This window comes from Haematobia irritans, chromosome 3, assembly GCF_050003625.1.
Source record: "Haematobia irritans isolate KBUSLIRL chromosome 3, ASM5000362v1, whole genome shotgun sequence".
In the NCBI taxonomy this organism is placed as follows: domain Eukaryota; kingdom Metazoa; phylum Arthropoda; class Insecta; order Diptera; family Muscidae; genus Haematobia; species Haematobia irritans.
This window is the reverse complement of record NC_134399.1, coordinates 209,285,841-209,312,282: the sequence shown is the minus strand read 5'-3', so window position 1 is coordinate 209,312,282 and position 26,442 is coordinate 209,285,841. Positions and strand designations below refer to the sequence as shown.

General features: G+C 30.3%; 1 protein-coding gene across 1 annotated transcript; it reads right to left on the bottom strand.

The window, feature by feature from the left end:
- Positions 1–1,982: 1,982 nt before the first annotated feature.
- On the bottom strand, positions 1,983–21,882 carry su(r) (dihydropyrimidine dehydrogenase su(r)). The gene is made up of 7 exons (XM_075302483.1): positions 21,586–21,882; positions 10,185–10,256; positions 5,378–5,488; positions 4,655–5,299; positions 2,773–4,590; positions 2,458–2,694; positions 1,983–2,385 (listed from the first exon to the last, which is right to left on the bottom strand). Exons 2-7 carry the CDS (start codon positions 10,227–10,229, stop codon positions 2,137–2,139), a joined length of 3,105 nt encoding a protein of 1,034 aa, XP_075158598.1. The 5' UTR covers positions 10,230–10,256; positions 21,586–21,882; the 3' UTR covers positions 1,983–2,136.
- Between the last annotated feature and the right edge of the window lie 4,560 nt (positions 21,883–26,442).

Here is a 26,442-nt window from a genome sequence, read left to right as displayed (position 1 = left end):
TCTTTAGAAATAAAATACTGACAACATTTTCTATAGTAATAAAATTTTCTATAGAAACAAAATTTTCTATAGAAATAAAATGTTAAATTTTTTTTATAGGAATAACATTTTAACAATTTTTTTATAGAAATAAAATTTTGACAAAATTTTATATAAAAGTAAAATAAATTACAAAATATTCTATAGAAATAAAATTTTGACAAAATTCTCTAACGAATTAAAATATTGACAAAATTCACTATAGAAATAAAATTTTGACAAAATTCTCTATAGAAATTAAATTTGGACAAAATTTTCTATAGAAATAAAATTTGGACAAAATTTTCTATATCAATGAAATTTTTACAAAATTTTTTATAGAAATGAAATTTTGACAAAATTTTTTATAGAAAAAAATGTTGACAAAATTATCTATAGAAATAAAATTTTTACAAAATTATCTATAGAAATAAAATTTGGACAACATTTTCTATAAAAATAAAATTTTGACAGATAAAATTTTGAGAACATTTTCTGTAGAAATGAAATTTTGACAATATTTTCTATAGAAATAAAATTTTGACAAAATTATAGAAATAAAATTTTGACAAAATTTTCTATAAAAAACAAAAAATTACAAAATATTCTATAGAAATAAAATTTTGACAAAACGAATTAAAATATTGAGAAAATTCTCTATAGAAATAAAATTTTGACAAAATTTTCTATAGAAATTAATTTGGACAAAATTTTCTATAGAAATAAAATTTTGACAAAATTTTCTCTAGAAATAAAATTTTGACAAATTATCTATAGAAATAAAATTTTGACAAAATTATCTATAGAAATAAAATTTGGACAAAATTTTCTATAGAAATAAAATTTTGACAAAATTTTGACAAATTTTTCTATAGAAATAAAATTTGGACAAAATTTTCTATAGAAATAAAATTTTGACAAAATTTTGACAAATTTTTCTATAGAAATAAAATTTTGAGAAAATTTTCTATAGAAATGAAATTTTGACAAAATTTTCTATAGAAATAAAATTTTGACCAAATTATCTATAGAAATAAAATTTTGACAAAATTTTCGATAGAAAAAAAAATTACAAAATATTCTAAAGAAATAAAATTTTGACAAAATTCTCTAACGAATTAAAATATTGACAAAATTCTCTATAGAAATAAAATTTTGACAAAATTTTCTATAGAAAAAAATGACAAAATTCTCTATAGAAAAAAATTTCACAAACTTTTCTATAGAAATAAAATTTTGACAACAATTTCTATAGATATAAAATTTTGACAAAATTTTCTATAGAAATAAATTTTTGGGAAAATTTCTATAGAAATAAATTGTTGAGAAAATTTTCTATAGAAATAAAATTTTGACAAAATTTTCTCTAGAAATAAAATACTGACAAATTTTTCTATAGTAATAAAATTTTCTATAGAAACAAAATTTTCTATAGAAATAAAATGTTAACAATTTTTTTTTATAGGAATAACATTTTAACAATTTTTTTTATAGAAATAAAATATTGACAAAATTTTCGTTAGAAATAAAATATTGACAAAATTTTCTATAGAAATAAAATTTTGACAAAATTTTATATAAAAGTAAAATAAAATAAAAATAAAAATATCACAAAACCACCTATTTTAGCTAAATACGTTGATGACATCTTCGCAACCATCGAGGCATCAGAAGTCGACGTGACATTAAAGGCCTTAAACTCATATAATAGACAAATTCAATTCACGAAGGAATTAGAACAGGACAATAAACTACCATATCTTGACGTAATAATACATAGACAAGAAAACCAACTGAGACTAAATTGGTACCAAAAACCAACTGCTTCGGGGCGATTGTTCAATTTTTACTCTAAGCGCAATAAATAAACCAAACTTCTCCGAGAGACTGTGCAAGTCTTATATATACAATAAAGACAAATATCAACTCGCGTTAAAAACTACTAATACATTAAACGGTTCAAATACATTTTATATATACATAGAAATATGTATGAATATTTTATTAAGTTTTGTTTATAAACAATAACTACAATTTAGTTAAATGCATGCAAAGAAGAAAAAAAAATTGCTCTATAGAAAACCCCAACGAACCCACTGTATACCCTCTCTCGCCCAACTATTGCATAGGGCTTAGGGCATGAGTATAGTAATTCTTTTCTTCACCCAGACCACGTTTAATAACATGGGGTATGGTCTTGGGTACCATGCTAATGCAATCGATGATAGGACAAACGGAGACACACAAAGTACAACCGGTACAATCATCCGTAATATGAGGTATATGAGTCTTGGGATCAAATTCGATGGCCTGGTAACCAGAATCAGCACAAGTCATATAGCATTTGCCGCAATTGATACACAAGTCCTGCAAAAAAGGAAAGAGACAAAATGAGATTATGAATATGGTGAAAATTTGAAATAATTTTTGGAGACCTACATCATCGATTAAAGCAACTTTTTGTTGTTTGTTATCCAAACTCTTATAGCTGCCAATATGAGGCAAAGCACGTCCAATAATATCCTTAACTTTGGGTACTTGAACATGAGAATGACCATTTTGTGGTGGTTCCAAATCATCATCAGATTGGATTTTCCACATGGGTCCCTTCTCACTACGAATTTGAGCCATTTTCTCTTCACGTTCATGCATGTAAGGACCAAAGAAGCCCAAGGTCTAGGGGAGGGGGGATAGAAGAAAAACGAATACGATCATAAAATATCCCTAATCTTCCAAAGACAAACGATCGCTTACCTTATTACCCTCGCCAGTCAAATGTAATACAGGTTTACCCTTTTGATGCTTGGGAGTTGGTGGAGATTGACCATCCCAGAATACAGCATTACGTGGTGGTGGATGAGCCTTCAAGTACAACAAAGCCTTCAAACTAGTGCAGTAGTCATCGATCAAAGTGAAATCTTGATTTTGCACCGAAGAACAAACTTGCAAAACTGTGGCTCCAGCTTGCAAGAACTGCAAGGCCACCTCACCCGAGTCAATACCACCAATACCCAAAATAGGGAATCCAGGCAATTTGTTGGCAATCGAAGAAATGGCTCTTAAAGCCATGGGACGAGTAGCATTACCCGAAACACCACCATAGGTGGTCTTTTTCTCACTACCAATAGCTGGCCATGGGGTGGCATCAGCTTTCAAACTCATCAAACCTTGGACAGTGTTAATAGCCGAAACACCATCGGCATTACCACGTTTGGCAGCCATGGCTATGGACACAATATCAGTGATGTTGGGAGTCAATTTTACAAAGAATGGAATCTTTACAGCTTTGCGTACCCATTTGGAAATGTTTTCCACCAGCACGGGATCTTGACCACAGGCCAAACCCATACCCGATTCACCCATACCATGAGGGCAAGATAAATTCAATTCCAAAGCATCTGCTCCACTGGCCTCAGCCTTAGTGGCCATTTCAATCCAATCCTCTTCGATATATTGACACATGATACTGGCAATAACGATTTTGGTGGGGAAATCCTTTTTCAATTCGGCAATGGAACGGAACCAATATTCGGCTTTCTTTTCCGAAATCAATTCTATGTTAAGGAAAGCACCCTGTTGTGGCCCATAGTTGTAGCCTGAAGTAGTACCTCGAACAATACGAGGTGAGACATTTGTCACCAAATCCTTATCCAAGCCAAAAGTCTTGGTCACCACAAAACCCCAGCCTTGCTCAAAGGCCCGACGAATCATGGCAGCACTGGTGGTGGGCGGAGCCGAGGCCAAACCAAAAGGATTTTCAAATTTAATGCCACACATTTCCACCGAAATATCGACATTATCAATTTCCGTGTGGAACAAAGGCAACTCAGCAGGGGTGTCCATAGGTAAACCCTCCAAATAGCAATGCATGCTCCAGGCAGCGATTTTACCATCATTGACAGACTCTACAGTTGTGTCAGCGGTACCAGCCAAATCTCCACCACAAAATACTTGAGGCTCGGATGTTTGCAAAGTCTTGGCATTCAATTTGGGCATGGACCATCTGTCCAATTCTACAGGAGCCATGGCCTCAATAACTTCGGTATCATAGAGACCCGATCCAAAGGCGGAAATAACGTAGTTGGCCTTGAGACGAGTGGTCTGCTCTTCATCCTCAACCCATTCATCATTTTCATTCTGTTCAGTGCGACAGAATTCCATGCCAGTGATTTTGTTATCCTTAACCAAAACCTTGCGGGGTGAGAGATAGGGTAAAAATTCACATTTCTCCTCACGGGCCAACTCCACTTCCTCGGGAACAGCACGAATACCGGAGGAGCCTTTACGGAAGACAACAAAGACACGTTTGGCACCACACCGCAAAGCAGAGGTGGCACAATCGAAAGCAGTATCACCAGCACCCAGGACAATAACATTGCCATGAAGTTGCGGCAAGGCTTGGTTGGCTTTGCAGGCACACAAGCCGGGCTTGGAACCATCGGCTACCTTGGGTAAAAAGGTCTTTGAGGTAAAGAAACCCATCGATTCACTAAGATCTTTGAAAATGGGATTCAACTTGGGTTCGGGCAAGCCAATACCCAGGAATACAGCATGATCGGAGGCCAGAAGATCCTGAAACAATTTTGAAAATGTTAGCAAAAGTCTAAAATTTTGGAAATTTTCTATTCACACTTACCTTCACCATAATATCCTTGGTGGATAACATGCGATTGGTCTCAAACTTAACACCCAAATCTTTAACTAATTGAATTTCGAAATTCACTACATCTACAGGCAAACGATATTGGGGAATTTCCGATGAACTCAAACCACCCAAATAGGATCGTTTCTCATAAATGGTTATATTCTTATAGCCCAAACGACCCAAGAATGTGGCACACGATAAAGAGGCTGGACCACCTCCCAACAAAGCAATTTTCTTATTCATTTGCTTGGGAGCCTTAATGCCAGGTGGTACAATTTGCTTCACACCCATTTGTTTGAAGACATCCGTGGCGAATTGTTGCAGGCCACCAATGTTAATGGGACCCTCTTCGGAGGCCTGCAGATTACAACCTCCAACACATAGATCACTGGTTGGACATACCATACCACAAGTCAAACCCAAGGGATTATCGGAGAAAATAGCCTTAGCGGAGCCATAGTAGTTTTTATTGGAAATACTGGTAATAAAACTCTTGATATCCAATTGGGTGGGACATGACTTTTGACATGGAGCATCGGCACACTTTAAACATCTGGCAGCCTCTTTAAGGGCAGCTCTTTCGGAGAGAGTTGTATGTTTGATATCCTCAAAATTGTTGTTTAATTTTGGACCCGACTATGAGAGAGAGAGAGAGAGAGAGAAGAATACTATTAATTAGGTAAAGGTTGTAGATCAGAGCAATGGGAGACTTACAGCACAACTACGATCGGGATTACGTTTCCAATGCTTCTTATTGACCTTGGTCTCTGTGGTGGGCACTACGGTACATTTGGTCTTTACACGGGGATTCAAGCTCAGCAAGTTCTATAAGAAGTAAAAATTAATATATTTAGACAATTTTAAATTTAAATAAATACTGTGAATTGTAGAAATTTACAATCGAACTACTTAACGATGAAATATTTCTAGAGAAAAGGTATCGAGTACAAAGTACTTAGTGCACGATTTTCATTTTAAAATGCGGCCTTAAAAGTGTGCCACGAATCCACAAAAATGTGGATGAAACGGAACAAAGTTGGTACGGAGAAAAATCTTTTCTATTTACCTGCAATGGGCGTACCACACCTTCGGGCAATTTTTCACACCTAAAGAACGAACTAAAACACCCAGCAAAAAAGTTTGGAAGTTGTTCTAAAGGCATAACATTAAAAGTACTTCCAAAAATGTCCATCCAAAACTACACAGGAAGATGTTTTAATTACATTTTTTACAACTCGTTTTTTCATAATTTTAATGGGTAATTTTAACTTTTTAGATTCAAATAGGTTAACAACCAGGAAGAAAACTTTTGAGTAATTTTAGAAAATTTTGAATATTTTTAGAAATTTTTAACTAAACAGTATTACAAGCGCTGGCATCGCGCCGATATCACAAAAATAAGTAAATATTCAAGAAAATTTATTAGAAATAAATAATTTTTTTTTTCACTTTTTAAAGAAAATTTTGTAGTTTGAAGGAAAAAAATGGAGTTCAAAATTGCAAGAATGTCTTTAGTGACATACGAAGTTCATAATGGACACTTTTGTAGTAAAATTTACAAATTTGAAGAAATAATGAACTATTTTATGACAAATACGAATTTAGTAAATCTCTATCTCTAACTTGTGTATAATTTTCTCCCGTCTTTTAGTTCATTTAACTAACGTACGCAAAAAATTATTAGAGTAAATGAAACTTTCACCAAATATAATAAGTTCATGAACTAAAATATAGTTAAATTGGCTTTAGTGAAATAGTGAGTTCACTTTTTTTTGAGTGTAAGAATTAATAAAATAGTACAAATTATTTAAATTTTGTCAAAAAAAAAAGCTAAATCTATTCTAGAAAAATTCCGAATTTTTGAAAATAGTTGAGGTTAAATGTTGCGCGTTAAAATGTACTAAAATCATAAAAAATATAAAAATTATTTGGCCAATATCACAAAATTTTTTAATTCACACCGAATTCGGATCACAGCTTAAGATGTGATGCAAATTCAGTGCAACGTCTGCTGTAATGGTAGACATCAATTCTATGACAAGTCCATTTTAAATTAATCATTTTCACTTTTTTTGCGACGCTTTTTTGCTGGGTATGAGCATTTGGGTATGGAGTAAATGTGAGTGGAATCAATCAATTATTTAAAATTTAATTACAATTTTAATTGCAAAATTTTTTTGATATTTTTTTCTGAGTATTATCAATTTTTAATTAAAGTATTATTATTAATTTATAATTTCATACTATTAATTTTTAATTTAAAAAATATTTTGAAAATATAATTAAATTTTAAGTTTTAAATTTGAAAATTATCCAAAAAGTGAATACTAAAATAAATCAATAAATATAATTAAAATTTAAATTGAAAATATATTTAATATTTTTTTCTTTGGATTAAGGCAATGAAAGAGAATAGTTAGTTTTTCAAAAATATTTTTATTTTTCGATATAATCTCCTGAAACTTCAATACACTTAGTCCAACGATTTTCTAGCAATTCTATCACTTGATTAAAATAGTTTTCCTCAAGGTCTTCAAAATAGTGGTTTACAACTGTTTACCTCATACACACAAAAAAAAAATTTTCCGATTCCATCACGAAATTAGTTGATCCAATTAATTTTTAATTGAAATGTCTTCAATCACAGAAATGATAGTATCAATTAAAAAATTAATTGAAGGTCAATTAAAAAGTTAATTGATCCAATTAAAAAATTAATTGATACTATTATTTTTGTGATTGATTTTTGTTTCAATTAAAAAATTTGTTGAATCAATTAAAATTTTAATTGAATTTTTTTAAAAACTCAATTAAAATTTTAATTGGAAAAATTTTCGTGAAATTTTTTTGTGTGTATAAAGATGAAATTCTTCATTTGAGGTAAAACGAGTGTCAGCAATTATTTTTTTTAGATTTGGGAACAAGTAAAAGTCACTGGGAGCTAAATCAGGAGAATAAGGTGGGTGGTGAAGCAACTCGTATTTTAATTCGTTGATTTTAGCCATTGTTAAAACACTCTTGTGCGTTGTCTTGATGAAAAAAAAAATTGTGTTGTAAGCCAGGACATTTTTCTCGAATTTGTACACTTAATTGATCCAAAAAGTTGCAATAGTACTCTGAATTTATTGTTTTACCCTTTTGCAGATAGTCAATCAATAAAATACCTTTGAAGTCCCAAAAAACCGCTGCCATAACCTTACCAGCCGATTGAATTGTTTTGGCCTTCTTTGGGGCACTTCCTCCAGCTTCAGTCCATTGTTTGGATTGTTCTTTTGTCTCTGGAGTATAGTGGTGGATCCATGTCTCATCAACAGTTATGAAACGACGCTTAAAATCCATTTTATTTCGCTTAAAACGATCCAAACAAGCTTGAGAAATGTTCATTCTTATGCGTTTTTGATCGACTGTTAACAAATGCGGCACCCATATTGCAGAAAGCTTTTTCATCTCTAGTTCTTCATACAAAATTAAATGTACTCGATCATTTGAGATGCCCATGATATTAGCAATTTCACGCACATTTATTCGTCGATCATTTAATACCATATCATGCACTTTGGCTACAATTTCTGTTGTTGCTGTTTTTGAGCGTCCACTAAGTGGTTCATCTTCAATGATTGTACGACCACGTTTAAATTCAGCAACCCAATTTTTTTATGGAATCGGGCAGCACTCAGTGGTAAGAGTGAAGTTCACCAATGTGGTATCACAATGGACTGAATAGTCTAAGTGAGCCTGATACATCGGGCTGCCATCTAACCTACCCTAACCTAACCCAATTTTTTACTTTTGCATATGAAGGAACACTTTCACCTAACACATTCACCATATCATTATGAATTTCTTGTCCCGATAAACCTTTTTTATGTAAATATTTAATGACAGCACGCATTTCTAATTTTTTCATTGTAAAAAAATTGCGGATGCGTCTTTTGTGAACACCTGTTTCTATATGAAGGAGTTGCCAGATCGAAACAAAATTTAACATGTGTTCATAACAGAGATGGAGGTTTCCAAACCACTTAACTTTTTTCTGTTTATACCGCGCTTTTTGTGCTAAGCTAAGAAGTTTCCGAACTGCCCTCGTATGTTTTCATAATTTGTAATTTTTTATACCCTGCGCCACACTGTGGAACAGGGTATTATAAGTTAGTGCATATGTTTGTAACACCCAGAAGGAGACGAGATAGACACACGGTGTCTTTGGCAATAATGCTCAGGGTGGGTCCATGAGTCGATAAAACCATGTCCGTCTGTCCGTCTGTCCGTCTGTCCGTCTGTCCGTCCGTCTGTCTGTGAACACATTTTTGTGATCAAAGTCTAGGTCGCAATTTAAGTCCAATCGCCTTCAAATTTGGCACATGATCCTAATTTGGGTCAGAATAGAACCCTATTGATTTTGGAAGAAATCGGTACAGATTTAGATATAGCTTCCATATATATCTTTCGCCCGATATCCACTAATATGGTCCCAGCAGCCAGAGTTTTATACCGATTTGCTTGAAATTTTGTACAAACATAACACTTGGTCGTATAATCAAGTGTGCAAAATTTGATTGAAATCGGTTCGGATTTAGATATAGCTCCCATATATATCTTTCGCCCGATATGGACTTATATTGCCCCAGAAGCCAGATTTTTGGCCGAATTTGGTTGAAATTTTGCGCTAGGAGTACAATTAGTAGTATAGTCAAGTGTGCAAAATTTGATTGAAATCGGTTCAGATTTAGATATAGCTCCCATATATATCTTTCGCCCGATATGGACTAATATGGTCCTAAAAGCCAGAGTTTTGGCCCAATTTGGTTGAAATTTAGCACAGGGAGTAGATTTAGCATTGTAGCTATGCGTGCCAAATTTGATTGAAATCGGTTCAGATTTATATATAGCTCCCATATATAGCTTTCGCCCGATTTACACTCATATGACCGCAAGGCCAATTTTTAATTCCGATTTAGTTGAAATTTTGCACAGGGAGTAGATTTAGCATTGTAGCTATGCGTGCCAAATTTGGTTGAAATCGGTTCAGATTTAGATATAGCTCCCATATATATGTTTTTCTGATTTCGACAAAAATGGTCAAAATACCAACATTTTCCTTGTAAAATCGTCACTGCTTAGTCGAAAAGTTGTAAAAATTACTCTAATTTTCCTAAACTTCTAATACATATATATCGTGCGATAAATCATAAATAAACCTTTGCGAAGTTTCCTTAAAATTGCTTCAGATTTAAATGTTTCCCATATTTTTTTTACTAACATTGTGTTCCACCCTAGTCCATTAGCCGACTTAAATTTTGAGTCTATAGATTTTGTAGAAGTCTATCAAATTCTGTCCAAATCGATTGATATTTAAATGTATGTATTTGGGACGTTATATATAGCACCCAACACATTTGACGGATGTGATATGGTATCGAAAATTTAGATCTACAAAGTGGTGCAGGGTATAATATAGTCGGCCCCGCCCGACTTTAGACTTTCCTTACTTGTTTTTTTAATATTTTTCTATAAAATTTACCTCGATATCAGGCAGTTCTTTACTCAATAAAGCTGGTGGACTCATGTTGTTTATATGTTGAATTTATGAAAACTGGAAAAAAAGAAAAAAACTTTATTAAAATAGTACATAGTATAAAAAATATGTAGTTTTGAAAAAAAATCAACATTTTTTATATTACAAATTTCGTTTACTTTTGAGTTTTCCTGTATAAAATAAAATTGGCAATTTTTTTGAATTGTATATTAATTTACTATTTATTTATTCATAATTATTATACCGTTAGGTACAATAACTTTCTTGTAAGAACTGACAAGGCGCGCCACATTGAAACCACTTAGAGAAGCTTTAGGCCTTGTTAACCATTGCACCATGATGACTCCGATATTTTTCTTTGGAAATATTTTTAATTTAATTAAAATGTTAATTAATATATACAATAAAAATGTAAACAAAAATTCAGGAAACTTTTTAATTGGAAATATTTTGACGGCACTCTTTTTTGCGTAGTGATCAATTCATCATTATTTTTACATCTAATGGCTGTCGAATATTTCATTTTGATTCAGTCTTTTTGTCAGTTCTGTTTATAGGTCTAATGAAGCCCTAATTTCGATATAATGCTTAAATAAAAGTTAAAATGGCAAAAAAAACAAAAACAGCGGAACTATTATTGTCTACAAAGTATGCCACTCTAGTAACTGATACTTTGAACTGCACTATTAATTTTTCACAACAAGTATAAAATCTCTCAGAAGTGGACACTGACGACCGTCAGTACATTAGGTACATTATGTGTACATTTAGGAGGCGTCCAATTGTAAGAGATTGATATCAAACCAAAATTGTCCACTTTGGAGAGGTTTTTGCTATTCACGGTATATAATTTTAAGAGGTTTCACAGTATACTGTTAGGGGGTTGTTCATAAACGTTCGAATCTCATCTGCATGAGCTACAATTCTAACCCTCAGAAAAAAACCATTGAAAATTTCTGTACCCAATTATTTTTTTGTTTTAAGTTAAATGATACTAAAATGATGATGAAATGAAACTAAAAACTTAGTTAATTAAAAAAAATGTTTTTCTAAACTGAGTGAATTTGACTTAAATTGTGTTCATAAGTCTTTAAAATGGGCAAATATTATTTCATTTGTGTATAGATTTTTTTATTTTTTAGTTCATTTAGCTAAAGTCCACAAAAAAAATATCAAAACGAAAGAAACTTTCTCATATTAGGGAAATTTTATCTAAAGTATAATAATTTCCATAGACTAAAATGTAGATAAATAGGTTTGATGCCCTCCTTATTTTCATACGATTTTTTTCATACCTTTTCATACGAATTTTTTTATATCTCAGTTTCTATAAATTCTACTTTACTTCTTTATAATAATTCATCATAAATTCGTCGAGATATTTTTCTTACACTTATATATATTTTAAAATATTTAATTATCGATTTAGAACACATTCACTTTAAGGGGCAAAAATATGCATGAATATACCCTTATATCTCCAAGCAAAACATAAGTTCATGTACATACATATAATAAACAAACAAATTTATTCAAATAAATACAAACAAAATTTTGGCAATTGGCCAAGCAAACACGTTCCAAAAAATGAGCTGTTATCATTATAGTGATAAAACTAATTTGCAATTTAGGAATAGAAAAAAGAGATTTTTTTTTCAGAGACATTTCTTTGCGAGGGGGATTGTTTGATCAGTTAACTACTAGATTTCAATATACAGAATAATCTTAAATTATAAATTAGCGTATAAAATCAGCTCTTAGTAGCAAACCGATGGCATTGATTGACCATTTATCGCTTTCCAAAGTGGTTAAAATTATATTGCGACCAAATCTTATCTTCCAAACAAGTTCTTTTGAAGTCAAGTGCAGAAACAAACTTTTAGATAGCCAAAAATATGAGCTGATATTTGTTTTTTTTTGCTCTTTTTTTACTTCAAACGTGTAGATAACAACAAATACTGCCATCACAAAATTAATCATTAAAATTTTGCATTTAAAAAAATTATCTTGAAGTAATGGGAACTGCACCTCTCGGCGTTGCTACCAGTGAAATTACTCAATATTATTATACAATTTTTCAGAATTTTAACATTATCTGAGCCATCTTGATAATCATTAGAAATAGAAATTAACATGTAACATAATGAAATAACTCTGACAAAATTAATTATTTATTAGCAAATATTGACTGCTGTTATTCAGCAAACAATCTGCAAACAGGCTGCTGAAAATTATTTGCTGAAAATTTCTGCTGATCCAAATAAAATTTTGTATTCATACCAGTCTATAGAATAATTAACTTTAAGTTGCCTTACTTCAAAAATTCCTGCCCTAAATTTAGATAAAAACTTTTTTAAATCTAAGATTTTTAACGTTTTAATTCAATATTACTTTTTGAATTAAAAAAAAAATATCTATATAAAAAATAGAGAAAATTGTGAGAATATTTTTTTATCTATATATTATTTCTATACAATCTTTTGATACATTACGTATTTCTATACAAAAGAAGTAGGTCTTTTGTGCGATTATTATTTTTTCCTACGAATTGGTTCCCATAAAATATGATAGCAATGATTTCTTGTACAAATTTTATTATTCTGATAAGAACATTTAAACAAGTGTTTGATGTACGACAATGTAGAATAGATGTGTTTTGTTTATTGTTCGTTTTTTTTTTTTTATTACGACTTGACTATTGTTTAGTCTCGAACGACACATATTAATTTGTAATTAGATAATAAAGTATAAAAAAAATCATTTAACTATTCTTTTTTGTTATTTTAGAAAATAGTTAATCTATTTTCTAAAATATGAATTCAAAAATGCTTTATACTAGTTTTTTCAGTTATTAGTATTATTATGTACTCACGAGGGAAATGTTTACTCACGCACGAACAACTTGTAAAGAATTACACTAACGCAAGATTCATGACAATTCAAGTGACTCACGGCAAATTCATGAGACCCACGATATTTTCAGGAATGTAGTACCAAAAGCACAAAATATAGAATAAGGTTCACCTACTAATTTTATGACAAGTATTAAAATAATAGAAAAGAAAAAATATTTTCTTCCGGAGCGAAATTGTAGGAGCGAATGATTATTTTTCTCTAACGTTTTTATTTGCTTTTTTATACCCACCACCATAGAATGGTGACGGGGGTATAATAAGTTTGTCATTCCGTTTGTAACACATCGAAATATCGAGTTCCGACTATATAAAGTATATATATTCTTGATCAGGGAGAAATTCTAAGACGATATAACGATGTCCGTCTGTCTGTCTGTCTGGCTGTCTGTCTGTTGTAATCACGCTACAGTCTTCAATAATGAAGCAATCGTGCTGAAATTTTGCACAAACTCGTCTTTTGTCTGCAGGCAGGTCAAGTTCGAAGATGGGCTATATCGGTCCAAGTTTTGATATAGTCCCCATATAAACCGACATCCCGATTTGGGGTCTTGGGCATATAGAAACCGTAGTTTTTATCCAATTTGTCTGAAATTGGAAATCTAGAGGTATTTTAGGACCATAAAGAGGTGTGCCGAAAATGGTGAGTATCGGTCCTTATTTTAGTGTAGCCCCCATAAGAACGATTTCCCGATTTAACACCTTGGGTTTCTAGAAACCGTAGTTTTTATCTGATTTGCCTGAAATTGTAAATATTCTGTTTAGGCTTACAAAAACGTGTATCGGATTAAGTTTTTATCTGTCCATTTGGTAATGCCTCCATATAGACCGGCTTCACTTCTTGAGGGTGATCATGAAAATTGCTTGAAACTCAATGTAAAATTTCCAGATTTTACTTCTACAGATTTAAGATTTCAAATCAAGACGTTATTTTATAATTTTCTTGCACACTTACAAGAGATGTTAATGATTCCTCTAAAACTCAAACAAAAATGGTTCTTATAAATCCAGAATCTGATATAGTCCTCATAGGTGAAATCTTTAAATTTATCTTCGGGAAGTGTCCTCAACTCCTCAAGCCCTCCTGAAATTTAAAAGGAAACCTTAATATTTGGATCATGGTGGTGGGTATTTAAGATTCGGCCCGGCCGAACTTATTGCTGTATATACTTGTTTTTATTTGTCAAAAGAAATCTTCTTTTGTCTAGAATTGTATTCCTTAGAAAAAAGCTATCTTCCCTCAGAGTATGGCAAGACCTAAATCTTGAGCGTTATTTTATAGAAATTTTATTCGTGCACATTAACAAACGACATTTTTTTTCGACCCATACACGCACATTACAAAAATTGATTTGAACACGCATATCGCCAAAATTACTCTACTGATACATAAGAGTAGAAAGGCCTCTGGGGGTAGGCTTAGCCCCACGGTTGCCACAGTTGATAAAATTGTACCAAAAATTCTACCAATATGCCAAACACTAAAAAATCTACCATTTTTTAGTGTTTGGCAGATTGGTAGAATTTTTGATGTTTTGACAAAATTTTCTATAGAAATACAATTTTGACAAAATTTTCTATAGATATAAAAGTTTGACAGAATTTTCTATTGAAATAAAATTTTGACAAAATTTTCTATTGAAATAAATTTTTTACAAAATTTTCTATCAAATAAAATTTGGCAAAATTTTCTTTTGAACTAAAATTTTGGCAAAATTTTCTATAGAAATAAATTTTTGACAAAATTTTCTATACAAATAAAATTTTGACAAAATTTTCTATACAAACAAAATGTTGACAACATTTTCTATAGAAATAAAATTTTGACAAAATTTTCTATAAAAATAAAATTTTGACAAAATATTCTATGGACATAAAATTTTGACAAAATTTTCTATAGAAATAAAATTTTGACAAAATTTTTACAAATTTTTCTGTAGAAATAAAATTTTGACAAAATTTTCTATAGAAATACAATTTTGACAAAATTTTCGATACAAATAAAATTTTGACAGAATTTTCTATAGAAATAAGATTTTGAAAAACTTTTCTATAGAAATAAAATTTTGACAAAATTTTCTATAGAAATAAATTTTTGACAAAATTTTCTATACAAGTAAAATTTTTATAAAATTTTCTATAAAAACAAAATTTTAAAAAAATTTTCTATAGAAATAAAATTTTGACAAAATATTCTATAAACATAAAATTTTGACAACATTTTCTTTAAAAATACAAATTTTAAAAATTTTTCTGTAGAAAAAAAATTTTAAAAATTTTTCTGTAGAAAAAAAATTTTGACAAAATTTTCTTTAAAAATAAAATTTTGACAAAATTTTCTTTAAAAATAAAATTTTGACAAAATTTTCTATAGAAATAAAATTTTGACAAAATTTTCTATAGAAATAAAATTTTGGCAAAATTTTCTATAGAAATAAAATTTTGACAAAATTTTCTATAGAAATAAAATTTTGACAAAATTTTCTATAGAAATAAAATTTTGACAAAATTTTCTATTGAAATGAAATTTTGACAAAATTTTCTATTGAAATAAAATTTTGACAAAATTTTCTATAGAAATAAAATTTTAACAAAATTTTCTATAGAAATAAAATTTTTACAAAATTTTCTATAGAAATAAAATTTTGTCAACATTTTCTACATAAATAAAATTTTGACAAATTTTTCTATTGAAATAAAATGTTGACAAAATAATGTTTTTTTTTTTTGTTTGGTAGTTTGTTTGGTAAAATGTTCTCCAAATTGTGGTAGATTATTTTTGGCCCGAGTGGCAACCGTGCTTAGCCCCCTCCAGAAAATGTTTTCCATTGAATATTGGTACTGTAGCTATAGCGCCCTGACTAAAACTGTCTAGATACGGCAATGACTATATTCTAATTTAATAATATAAATTTTAAAAATTGTCTCCTCCGATTTTAGTGTTTCCATCATTTATAAATTAGTCCTCAAAAGTGTACCCGTCCAATTCGTTTATTTTCAGAGACACTTAACACGAAGTAATAACATTTCATCTCTAAAGATATGGTTACATTAGACAAATATTTGACCAAAATGAGTGTCAAACATTTTGCCAGAAGCATTTTCGAATTATATGGATGCCGTTTTGGGGAAAATACTCCCTTTTCTGATTTTTGTCAAATATTTGGCCAGTCTGACCGAATCCTAAGAAAAAAACTTTTGAGTGTAACATATATATGACCTTGAAGCTATAAACACCGATTGAGGAATTGTAGTTCTTATCATGATCAATTAATTTTCGTATTTCTGTAATACATTTACGAGTAGGTTAACATATTGATCGTATATCATTACGAATCGCTTCGGAGCTTGCACGACAATTTTGGTTTTGACCACAAATTTAGATTGTTATTCTTTTTGTATTTGATATGCGTTTTTAATTTATAGGTAAATATGTTAAAACAATTTTCTTCAATTATAATAGATTGAGATTAATTAAGTAAAAATAAATTAAAATAAATTAAAAAAATAAGTATTTGCATAGTAGTTGTGTTGCTTTAGTTTATTTAATGGTAAATGAAAAAATGTCAAAAATCCTCTCGGAAATGCTAAATAAACGTTATCTGTAAATATGAAATATATCCAATAAAACTGTTTTTTTTTTTTTTTTTTTTTTTTTTGTCAAACATAGACTAAAGTGAGCTTATTTGTTTTATTTTTAAATTTTTTGGTAAACAACACCTAACACAACATCTACTAATTATACTCCGAAAAAAAATTTTGAGTAATATCTAGTAAAAGAGGGCGTCACACTGTCATTGCTGTCTTAAAATGTTCTACTATTTGACACACTCTTAATAATTTTGTCAAGCAATAAAATTGGTTTTGCAACTAAACATAACTAAACAAATTTTATAAAAATCGCAAAAAGTTGTAAATTTATATTCAGGTACGACATATCAATTCAGCAGTTAAGTTTGCTGAATCAACAGCTTTCCGTTGCTCTTTCAACAACTAGCAGCAAACTAGTTTCATAGTCGAAACACAAATAGTAGTTTTGCTGTTCTCGTAAACAAGACTATTTATCTTTTTCAGCAGACAACATCTGCTGAAACAGTTACCAAAATAGCAAACTTTTTAATTAAAATATAATAGCAGCACAGAGTAGTTTGATCTTTTGAGTTTATAGTACACTCAAAGAAAAAAAAACCTGCAAAAAAAGCAGTCGAAATCATTTGTATATTTTTTTCTCATTTTTAGTTAATTTCATCAAGTAAACAAAAATAATGAAAATAGTTTTTTTCCCATTGGGTAAAGCTAACTACAACTAATTTTCGTGAAATAAACGTCTGCTATCGAAATTTTCTTTTACTTTTTTCTAAGAGCATGCTCTAGTGTAAATAATTCGTAAAATGTTTAGATTTTTTAATGTTATCAAATTTGTACACTGAATTTTTTCTCTAATTCGATTAGGAAATTAATCGATTCAATTAATTTTTTCAATTGGAATGTGTTCAATCAGAAAAATAATTGTATACCATAGTTTTAATATGGTATAAAAACTAATTCATTAAAAAATTAATTGATTTCATGAGCAAATTTCAATTATTTTGTTTTTTTTATACCCTTCACCACTACTGTGGTACAGGGTAAAATAAGTTTGTGCATTTGTATGTAACGCCAAGAAGGAGTAATCATAGACCAACCTTTTAGTATACGGATCGGCTTAGAATTAAATTCTGAGTCGATTTAGCGATGTCCGTCTGTCTGTCTGTCTGTCTGTTGATGTATTTTTGTGTGCAAAGTAGAGCTCGCAGTTTTAGTCCGGTTGTCCTAAAATTTGGTATAGGGTCCTGTTTCGGCTCAAAGACGATCCCTATTGATTTTGGAAAAAATCGGTTCAGATTTAGATATAGCTGCCATATATATTTTTCGCCGATTTGGTCATAATTGGCGTGTATATCAACCGATCTTCCTCAAATTCCGTACATCTGAATATTTTGTGGGTCTCGAAAAACTTGCAAAATATCAGCCAAATCGGTTCAGATTTAGATATAGCTCCCATATATAGCTTTCGCCCGATTTACACTCATTTGCCCACAGAGGCCAATTTTTTGCTCCGATTTAGTTGAAATTTTGCACAGGGAGTAGAATTAGCGTTGTAACTATGCGTGCCAAATTTGCTTGAAATCGGTTCAGATTTGGATATATCTCCCATATAAAGCTTTCGCCCGATTTACACTCATATGACCACAGAGGCCAATTTTTAACTCCGATTTAGTTGAAATTTTGCACAGGGAGTAGAATTAGCATTGTAACTATGCGTGCCAAATTTGGTTGAAATCGGTTCAGATTTAGATATAGCTCCCATATATATGTTTTTCTGATTTCGACAAAAATGGTCAAAATACCAACATTTTCCTTGTAAAATCGCCACTGCTTAGTCGAAAAGTTGTAAAAATGAATCTAATTTTCCTAAACTTCTAATACATATATATCGAGCGATAAATCATAAATAAACTTTTTCGAAGTTTCCTTAAAATTGCTTCAGATTTAAACGTTTCCCATATTTATTTTTTACTAACATTGTGTTCCACCCTAGTGCATTAGCCGACATAAATTTTGAGTCTATAGATTTTGTAGAAGTCTATCAAATTCTTCCAGATCGAGTGATATTTAAATGTATGTATTTGGGACAGACCTTTATATATAGCCCCCAACACATTTGACGGATGTGATATGGTATCGAAAATTTAGATCTACAAAGTGGTGCAGGGTATAATATAGTCGGCCCCGCCCGACTTTAGACTTTCCTTACTGGTTTTTTACTAACATTGTGTTCCACCCTAGTGCATTAGCCGACTTAAAGTTTGAGTCTATAGATTTTGTAGAAGTCTATCAAATTCTTCCAGATCGAGTGATATTTAAATGTATGTATTTGGGACAAACCTTTATATATAGCCCCCAACACATTTGACGGATGTGATATGGTATCGAAAATTTAGATCTACAAAGTGGTGCAGGGTATAATATAGTCGGCCCCGCCCGACTTTAGACTTTCCGTACTGGTTTTTATTTGATTTTGTTTTAATTGATTCAATTAAAAATTTTATTGATGTTGATTGCAAAACTCAATGCATTTTTTAATTAACTAACTATTTTCAATTAAATTCTTAACTGACTTTGTGTTTTTAGTTTGATTAAAATTAATTAATTAATTAAAAAAAATTAATCATTCTCAATTTCTTAACTTTCAAATTTCAATTAATTTTTTTATTTCATTTGTTTTTAATTGATTCAATTAAAAATTTAATTGATATTGATTGCAAAACTCAATTGATTTTTTTAATAACTAACTATTTTCATTAAAATAAATTAATTAAATTAAATTAATTTATTAATTAAAATTAAAAAAAAATATATATATTCATTTTTGTAACTCACTTAGTCGTTCGAGTTAATTACAAATTTCAAAATATTCAATCATTGACTTAATATTTCTAGTTTGTTTAAAAAGTTTTTTTTTTCAATAAATTTTTTAATTCAAAAGTTTTTTAATTTCAATCAATTTTTTAATTAGAAATATTTTAATGGAATTTTTTGCTGTGCATATTGCAACAATCAGCTTATAATATTTTCATTATACTATCTTTACTAAGCATCAATCTATTAATTTTAATTACAATTGGATCTACTATGACAATCCATAATCTGTTATTAATTATTTATTTATTTTTGTTTTAACAAAGTAATAATCTCATTGCATTATTTATTTTCAAACCTATTGGTATATAGAAATAATGACGTGAGGCTTTTTTTAGTTAATGATTATTATTTATTTTAATATTTTTTTACACCATATCTCTTTTAAAAATAAAGATGACTTGTAAATATATTTCTGAGGAAATTGCAATAATTATTATAAATGGGATTGAGATCATTAGTGTAGCTAGACAATTTTCAAAAAACAATAATAATAATACATAGTGTAAATAAATTTTTGAATTCTGGGAGGGTGGGGTGTGTGTGTTTAAGCCTCTCTACGCTTATGATTGGTACACAATGTAAGCAATTAATCAAAATATTCAATCATTGACTTAATATTTCTAGTTTGTTTAAAAAGTTTTTTTTTTTTTTCAATAAATTTTTTAATTCAAAAATTTTTTAATTTCAATCAACTTTTTAATTAGAAATTTTTTAATGGCATGTTTTGCTGTGCATATTGCAACAATCAGCTTATAATATTTTCATTATACTATCTTTACCAAGCATCAATCTATTACTTTTAATAACAATTGGATCTACTATGACAATCCATAATCTGTTACTAATTATTTATTTATTTTTGTTTTAACAAAGTAATAATCTTATTGCATTATTTATTTTCAAATCTATTGATATATGGAAATAATGACGTGAGGCTTTTTTTAGTTAATGATTATTATTTATTTTAATATTTTTTTACACCATATCTCTTTTAAAAATAAAGATGACTTGTAAATATATTTCTGAGGAAATTGCAATAATTATTATAAATGGGATTGAGATCATTAGTGTAGCTAGACAATTTTCAAAAAACAATAATAATAATACATAGTGTAAATAAATTTTTAAATTCTGGGAGGGTGGGTGTGTGTGTTTAAGCCCCTCTACGCTTATGATTGGTACACAATGTAAGCAATTAATCAGAATTATAGTAGAAAGACATTAGCATGTCTCTTTTAGAGTATCTCATACGGATTTCGTTAAATTTTAGTAAAAACCATATGTGTGTATATTAAAATGTTAATTGGATTTGAAAAATTTTGGTGGACATGATCAAGCAAAATCATCAATAATTTAGATTATTAAATTAGTTCTTTAAAATTCTTATCAAAAGATAGTAGCATTGTTGTTTTCTATTTTTTTTTTCTTCTTAATATTATTTCGAAAAACACACATACATACATCTATAAACTTATGCAAATATGTTTTTTTTTCGCACACATAAATAGCATGTTTTCTAAACATACGTACGCACACATATATGTGCCTACATCCATATGTATATTTGAATAAACTTTTTTTTATAAATTTTTATAGGTTTAATAAAAAACATGTTCTACGTCGATAGATAGTAGAGACGTTTTTTTTTCAATTTCATTCTCTTAAGCTCCCGTTTTTAATTCTTTATGCGAGTATTTTTTTTTCTACACAAAGATGAAATAGTACCCATCTATTAGAAACCCAATTGAATCTGTCTGCCCCGATTCATGAACTATATTTTTTCATCAATCAACCAGCAAGATCACCACCATAATGAATGGCGGCGGCGGTGGCTGCGGTAGTTAGGGGATTATGATGATAGGAGGTGTGCTGTCGTCACTAGCGAATCACCCATAATTAATGATCATCAACTATTAACACAATAACGCGTAGTGTCATGTCGTCGTAGTAAAAAATAAAATACTTAGTTATATCGAAAAAAACCAAAATACCACCAAACAACCACTAACCTTATAGGGGCTCTTGTTATTATGAACGACAATAGTGTTTTTCACACGTTTCCACGTTTTGTCACAATCACTTTTTGTTACGTTTGACAGTAAGCACACGTTTACCGCACGATCTACTAGCACAATGTATATGAATTACAGCGTTAACGCAATAGTCAATTGTTCAAATTGACCGGTATCCAAAATTTAACACAAAACACTTGTTACTCTTTTTCTTAGTTCTTTGTATTTTTCACACACCAAATTTTAAAAATATGACTTTTTGTTCCTCACACTGGAAGCGACAAAACGAAACTGAACGATTTTCGTATGTAGAACTAGCCAAGAAAACTTGGTTTTTTTTGCCACCCATTGTCAACACTCGTCCCCCATAGTTAAGCTCATTCAATGGACAAGAACAACATTGTCGAGATAAAAATGAAATTCACCACTACCCTCTGAGATCGTTCTATGATAGATGTACTCGCACATATGATTGATATTGGCAACGTATACTAATGGAGAAAATATAGCGGTTATAAATTGAACAACAGAGAGAGAGAGAGAGAGAGAGAGAGAGTTTGTCAAAAATTGTTAGAGAATGAGACTGACAAGCAGGGCTGCCGATTTATCGACATTTTGACGATTTGTTACTCAAAAAATAGCAAATGCCGATTTTTGCCCTAAAAATTAAGATATTAGCTCCGTTCCAAAATGTTGACTAGAAGCCGTTCGTTTACAAATTTAGAGCCATCAAAAGAGAGAATACATTTGACAATAGTAAGATAGAGAAATTGCAAGTTCTTGCTAGAGATTTCATACTATACCTCATTTTACATCTACAGTATTAGTATCACGGTTGCCACTCGTGCCAAAAATAATCCACCAAAATTTTAAGAAAATTTTAATAAAAATCTACCAAATTAAAAAAAAAATATCTTGAAGTTGTTGATCAAAATTTTGTGGTAAGTATATACAAAAATTTTGTTTTATTAGAAGCAAACGTTTTATATGGAATTTATAGAAAATTTTGTCAAAAATTTATTTCTATAGAAAATTTCAGTAAAATTTTATTTCTATAGGAAATTTTGTCAACATTTTATTTCTATGAAAATTTTGTCAAAATTTTATTTTTATAGAAAATTTTGTCAAAATTTTATTTCTATAGAAAATTTTGTCAAAATTTTATTTCTATAGAAAACTTTCTCAAGCCTTTACATCTGTAGGACATTTTTGCACATTTTTATTTCTATAGAATATTCTTGCAAAAATTTATTTGTATAGAATATTTTTGGCAATTTTTTTTAATATAGATAGAATTTTTTAATAGATTCTTTCAAAAATTTATTTCTTTGAACATTTTTGCAAAATTTTATTTTTAATAAAATTTTTGCAAATTGTCAAATTTTGGAAAAATCGGGCAACACATATGTAAGTATGAAAGATCTTTATTTTTATTTTCATTTATTTTATTTTTATTTAAAAAACTTACTGAAGTAAAACTATATATTAAAAAAAATATTTTTTATATTATTTTTTGAATTGTATAACATATCATTTTTTTATTTTATTTTTATACAAGACTGAATTCATTATAATTTTATTGTTGAATTGCATAGTTGTGTTAATTTTCTGTTCTTTATATGAAATAAATATTTTTGATTTTAACCAAAAAAAAATTAGTTTGGTTTTAATATTATTAACATTGCAGATTTTTAAAATGGAAGTAACGATTATGACGATTTTTTTCGGAAAAAAGTGACGACTATTCTTGAAATTTTATTGGCAGCCCTGAGAGAATGAGATTGACAAGTTGTGTGCGCTCTTTATTCAATTTGATTAATCAGTAGATTGTATCAATTGTGGTTATAGTAAACTACTATGTTTTTATATGCTTTATCCCGAATCTATAAACATTTTTTGGAAATTAAGAGAATTCCGGGATTTATGATTTAAAATCTCACAATTTTTAGGGATTTCAATGACAATTTTACTAATCGATGGCTAATTTATACTATACTTTTAGAAAATAAATACTAGGTTTATTTTCATTATTATTTTGATTTCAGCTTTAAAAAACATAAACTACAAGAGTAAACACAAATAGCCCAATTAACAACTCCCTGGGAATTTTTTCCCTATTCCCTGTTCCCCTATTCTAAACAAAATCTCCCTGGGGAATTTTTCTTTATTCCCTTTTCCCTTATTCTAAACCATCTTTGAAAATGGGAAATTTTTCCCTTCGGGAAAAATTGGTATTACAAATGACAATAAAAAGGGCAAAACGAAAAAGGGAGTAGTAACCAAAATGGATCATTTCTCTGTAATTTCCGGTCAAAAACCTTAAATTAAAATTGATGATGGGATGCATCCAACTACCGAATGCTCATCTCATGGTCACAGATCTGTACATATTTTAAAAATTCTTTTATATAGAAAATAAAGGTTTTACATTTCAACTATAATATCCCTTCCTGTTTTAATGTAGGTGCTTGTTTCTTAAAGGAGCAATTATACGAACATGTGTCCCGCGTGGCGTAAAAAGCTGAAGAAATTTACTAGCTTTCTTCTTCCGTTTTGATGAAATATATCCAATTCGGGCATAGGTGTTCTTTAAATACAGATATGTCTCGATCTTTCCTACGCCCTTTTTGGTAGCCACCTTTGACAAAGTACGTAGCACCTGATCTTACTAGTGGAGATAATCCAAAAGACTTGCGTTGAGGTGGAATGTGGGCTACTAATACATCGAACAGGTATTTGAAGGCTGGATTATTTACCCTATAATATTGTATCACAATGGACTGAAAGGTCTAAGTGAGTCCGAATCAAATCGGGCTGCCACTTTAATCCTATAAATCCCATGAACTAAGTAACAACCTCTTCATGTACAAGTATGTAGTTACAACGTTTCAGTCAACTCAAGTGGGTTAATGGCATAGCGTACCTTTCTCCTTTCTATCCTTTAGACCTTGTTACGTTTACTCCTCAGCTACTACCATAAACACGGCACTAAACATTTTTGACGTTTTTCGCGTTTAACTCAACTTTTACATCAATTTAATACAATTTCAATTCAAAATTTTAATATTAAAAATTTATTAAAATAAAACAGTTAAAAACAAGTAAAACAGCTGGCTTCGAATACTCTGAATTATTTCTCCCATGTTATTCCCTTCCACTACTGTTTAGAATAGGAGGATTTTATTCCCGGGGAAAATGAATTCCCAGGGAACACATTCCCTAGGGAATATTCAGAATTGGGCTAAAAGACAAAATACTTTCCGCCAACCAACAAAGTATGTTTGTCAAATTGATTGGGGCCTTTAGATTGGAAAACGATTAGATGGACGTTCGTTTCGGAACTGCCCCATTTCTCATCAGCATCCTCTACTTGCAGCGAAACTGTCAAACAAATCCACCTTCCAACAAAAGTTTTTGGATAATAGACTTTTCCTTTTTTACAAATGTTTCACGTTTTCTCTTTATCAACGTTAGTGATGGCAGATAATAAGTTAGTGTGTAAATATAACCATAGCGATAGGCGGTAGGCGAACACTTATTTACGTGTATTTCTTATGGGAAGCCCAAAATCCGCGACGGAATACCGTGACGGCTAGCGGCGTGTCGCTAAATTAAAACTTATTCTAACTCCTTGGCGAAAACTGGTATAGTGTTGCCATCGCTTATCAATTTTTTTAACTCACCACTAGGAATTGCTGTTGCCTGGACACGTGTAGATTATTTTTTCTTGAAATAACTCAACAAATAACAAGCCATTGTATGTTTTTATTCAACTTCATTGTTTAATATTGTCAAAGCGTGCTGTATTGACAACAAAAACGCTAGGAAACGTGAAAAAGGGAATTATTCGCCGTCAAGCTTATTGTATTTGCCGTTGCGGCAAAAATGTTTCGCCTACCGCCTATCGCTATGGTTATATTTACACACTTAGCCATTCCATTTGAAATACATATCGACATATAATATCGATATGCACGCAAAAAATAATACATTCCTCCAAAACGAAATTTTAGATAAACAAATATCTCTTCCCATTTGCTTTTCATCGTAAGGAAGTTTGTTTAGAAGAAAAGTATATACTTTTTTGTGATAAACGTTGATCCTTTTACAGCATGTAAAAATAATTTCATAAAGAATAAGTCAAACTAAAATCTTTTCTGGCTAATTGCATCTTCCCTCACTTCTTTCTCACTTCAACGAGGTTTTTTAGTACTTAGCATCTTTTTCTGTAATGCAAGCAATGTAGAAAAACTTATTCGATTTTATAGAATTTTTAAATGTTAAATAGCCATCAATGAACAAGCAACGCAAATAGTTCTATTTAAATAGCATACTTTTGGGCGCTCACGTGCCGATGTAAAAAAAACTTCATTTAACAGAAACATACATTTAGTTGGCCACCGTGGTGGATCAATGGTTAGCATGCCCGTCTTGCATCCTACGATATAGCCATACCCTTCCGTCTTAAACACGCTACATACTTCAATAATGCTGCTATCTTCCTGAAATTTCGCACAGATTCGTTTTGTGTCTACACGCAGGCCAAGTTCGAAGGTGTGCTATTTCGGTTCAGGTTTTGATATAGTCCCCATATAAACCGCAGTTTTTATCAGATTTGTCTGAAATTGAAAATATACGTTAGGTTAGGTATAGTGGCAGACCGATATTTCAGGCTCACTTAGACTATTCAGTCCATTGTGATACCACAGTGGTGAAGTTCTCTTTTATCACTGAGTGCTGCCAGATTCTATGTTTTAACTCAATGAAAAGGGACCTCCTTTTCATAGCCAAACGGCGATCCACATTGCGGTGAAACTAAGCTTCTCGTAGAGAAGCTTTGAAGCACTCAGAAAT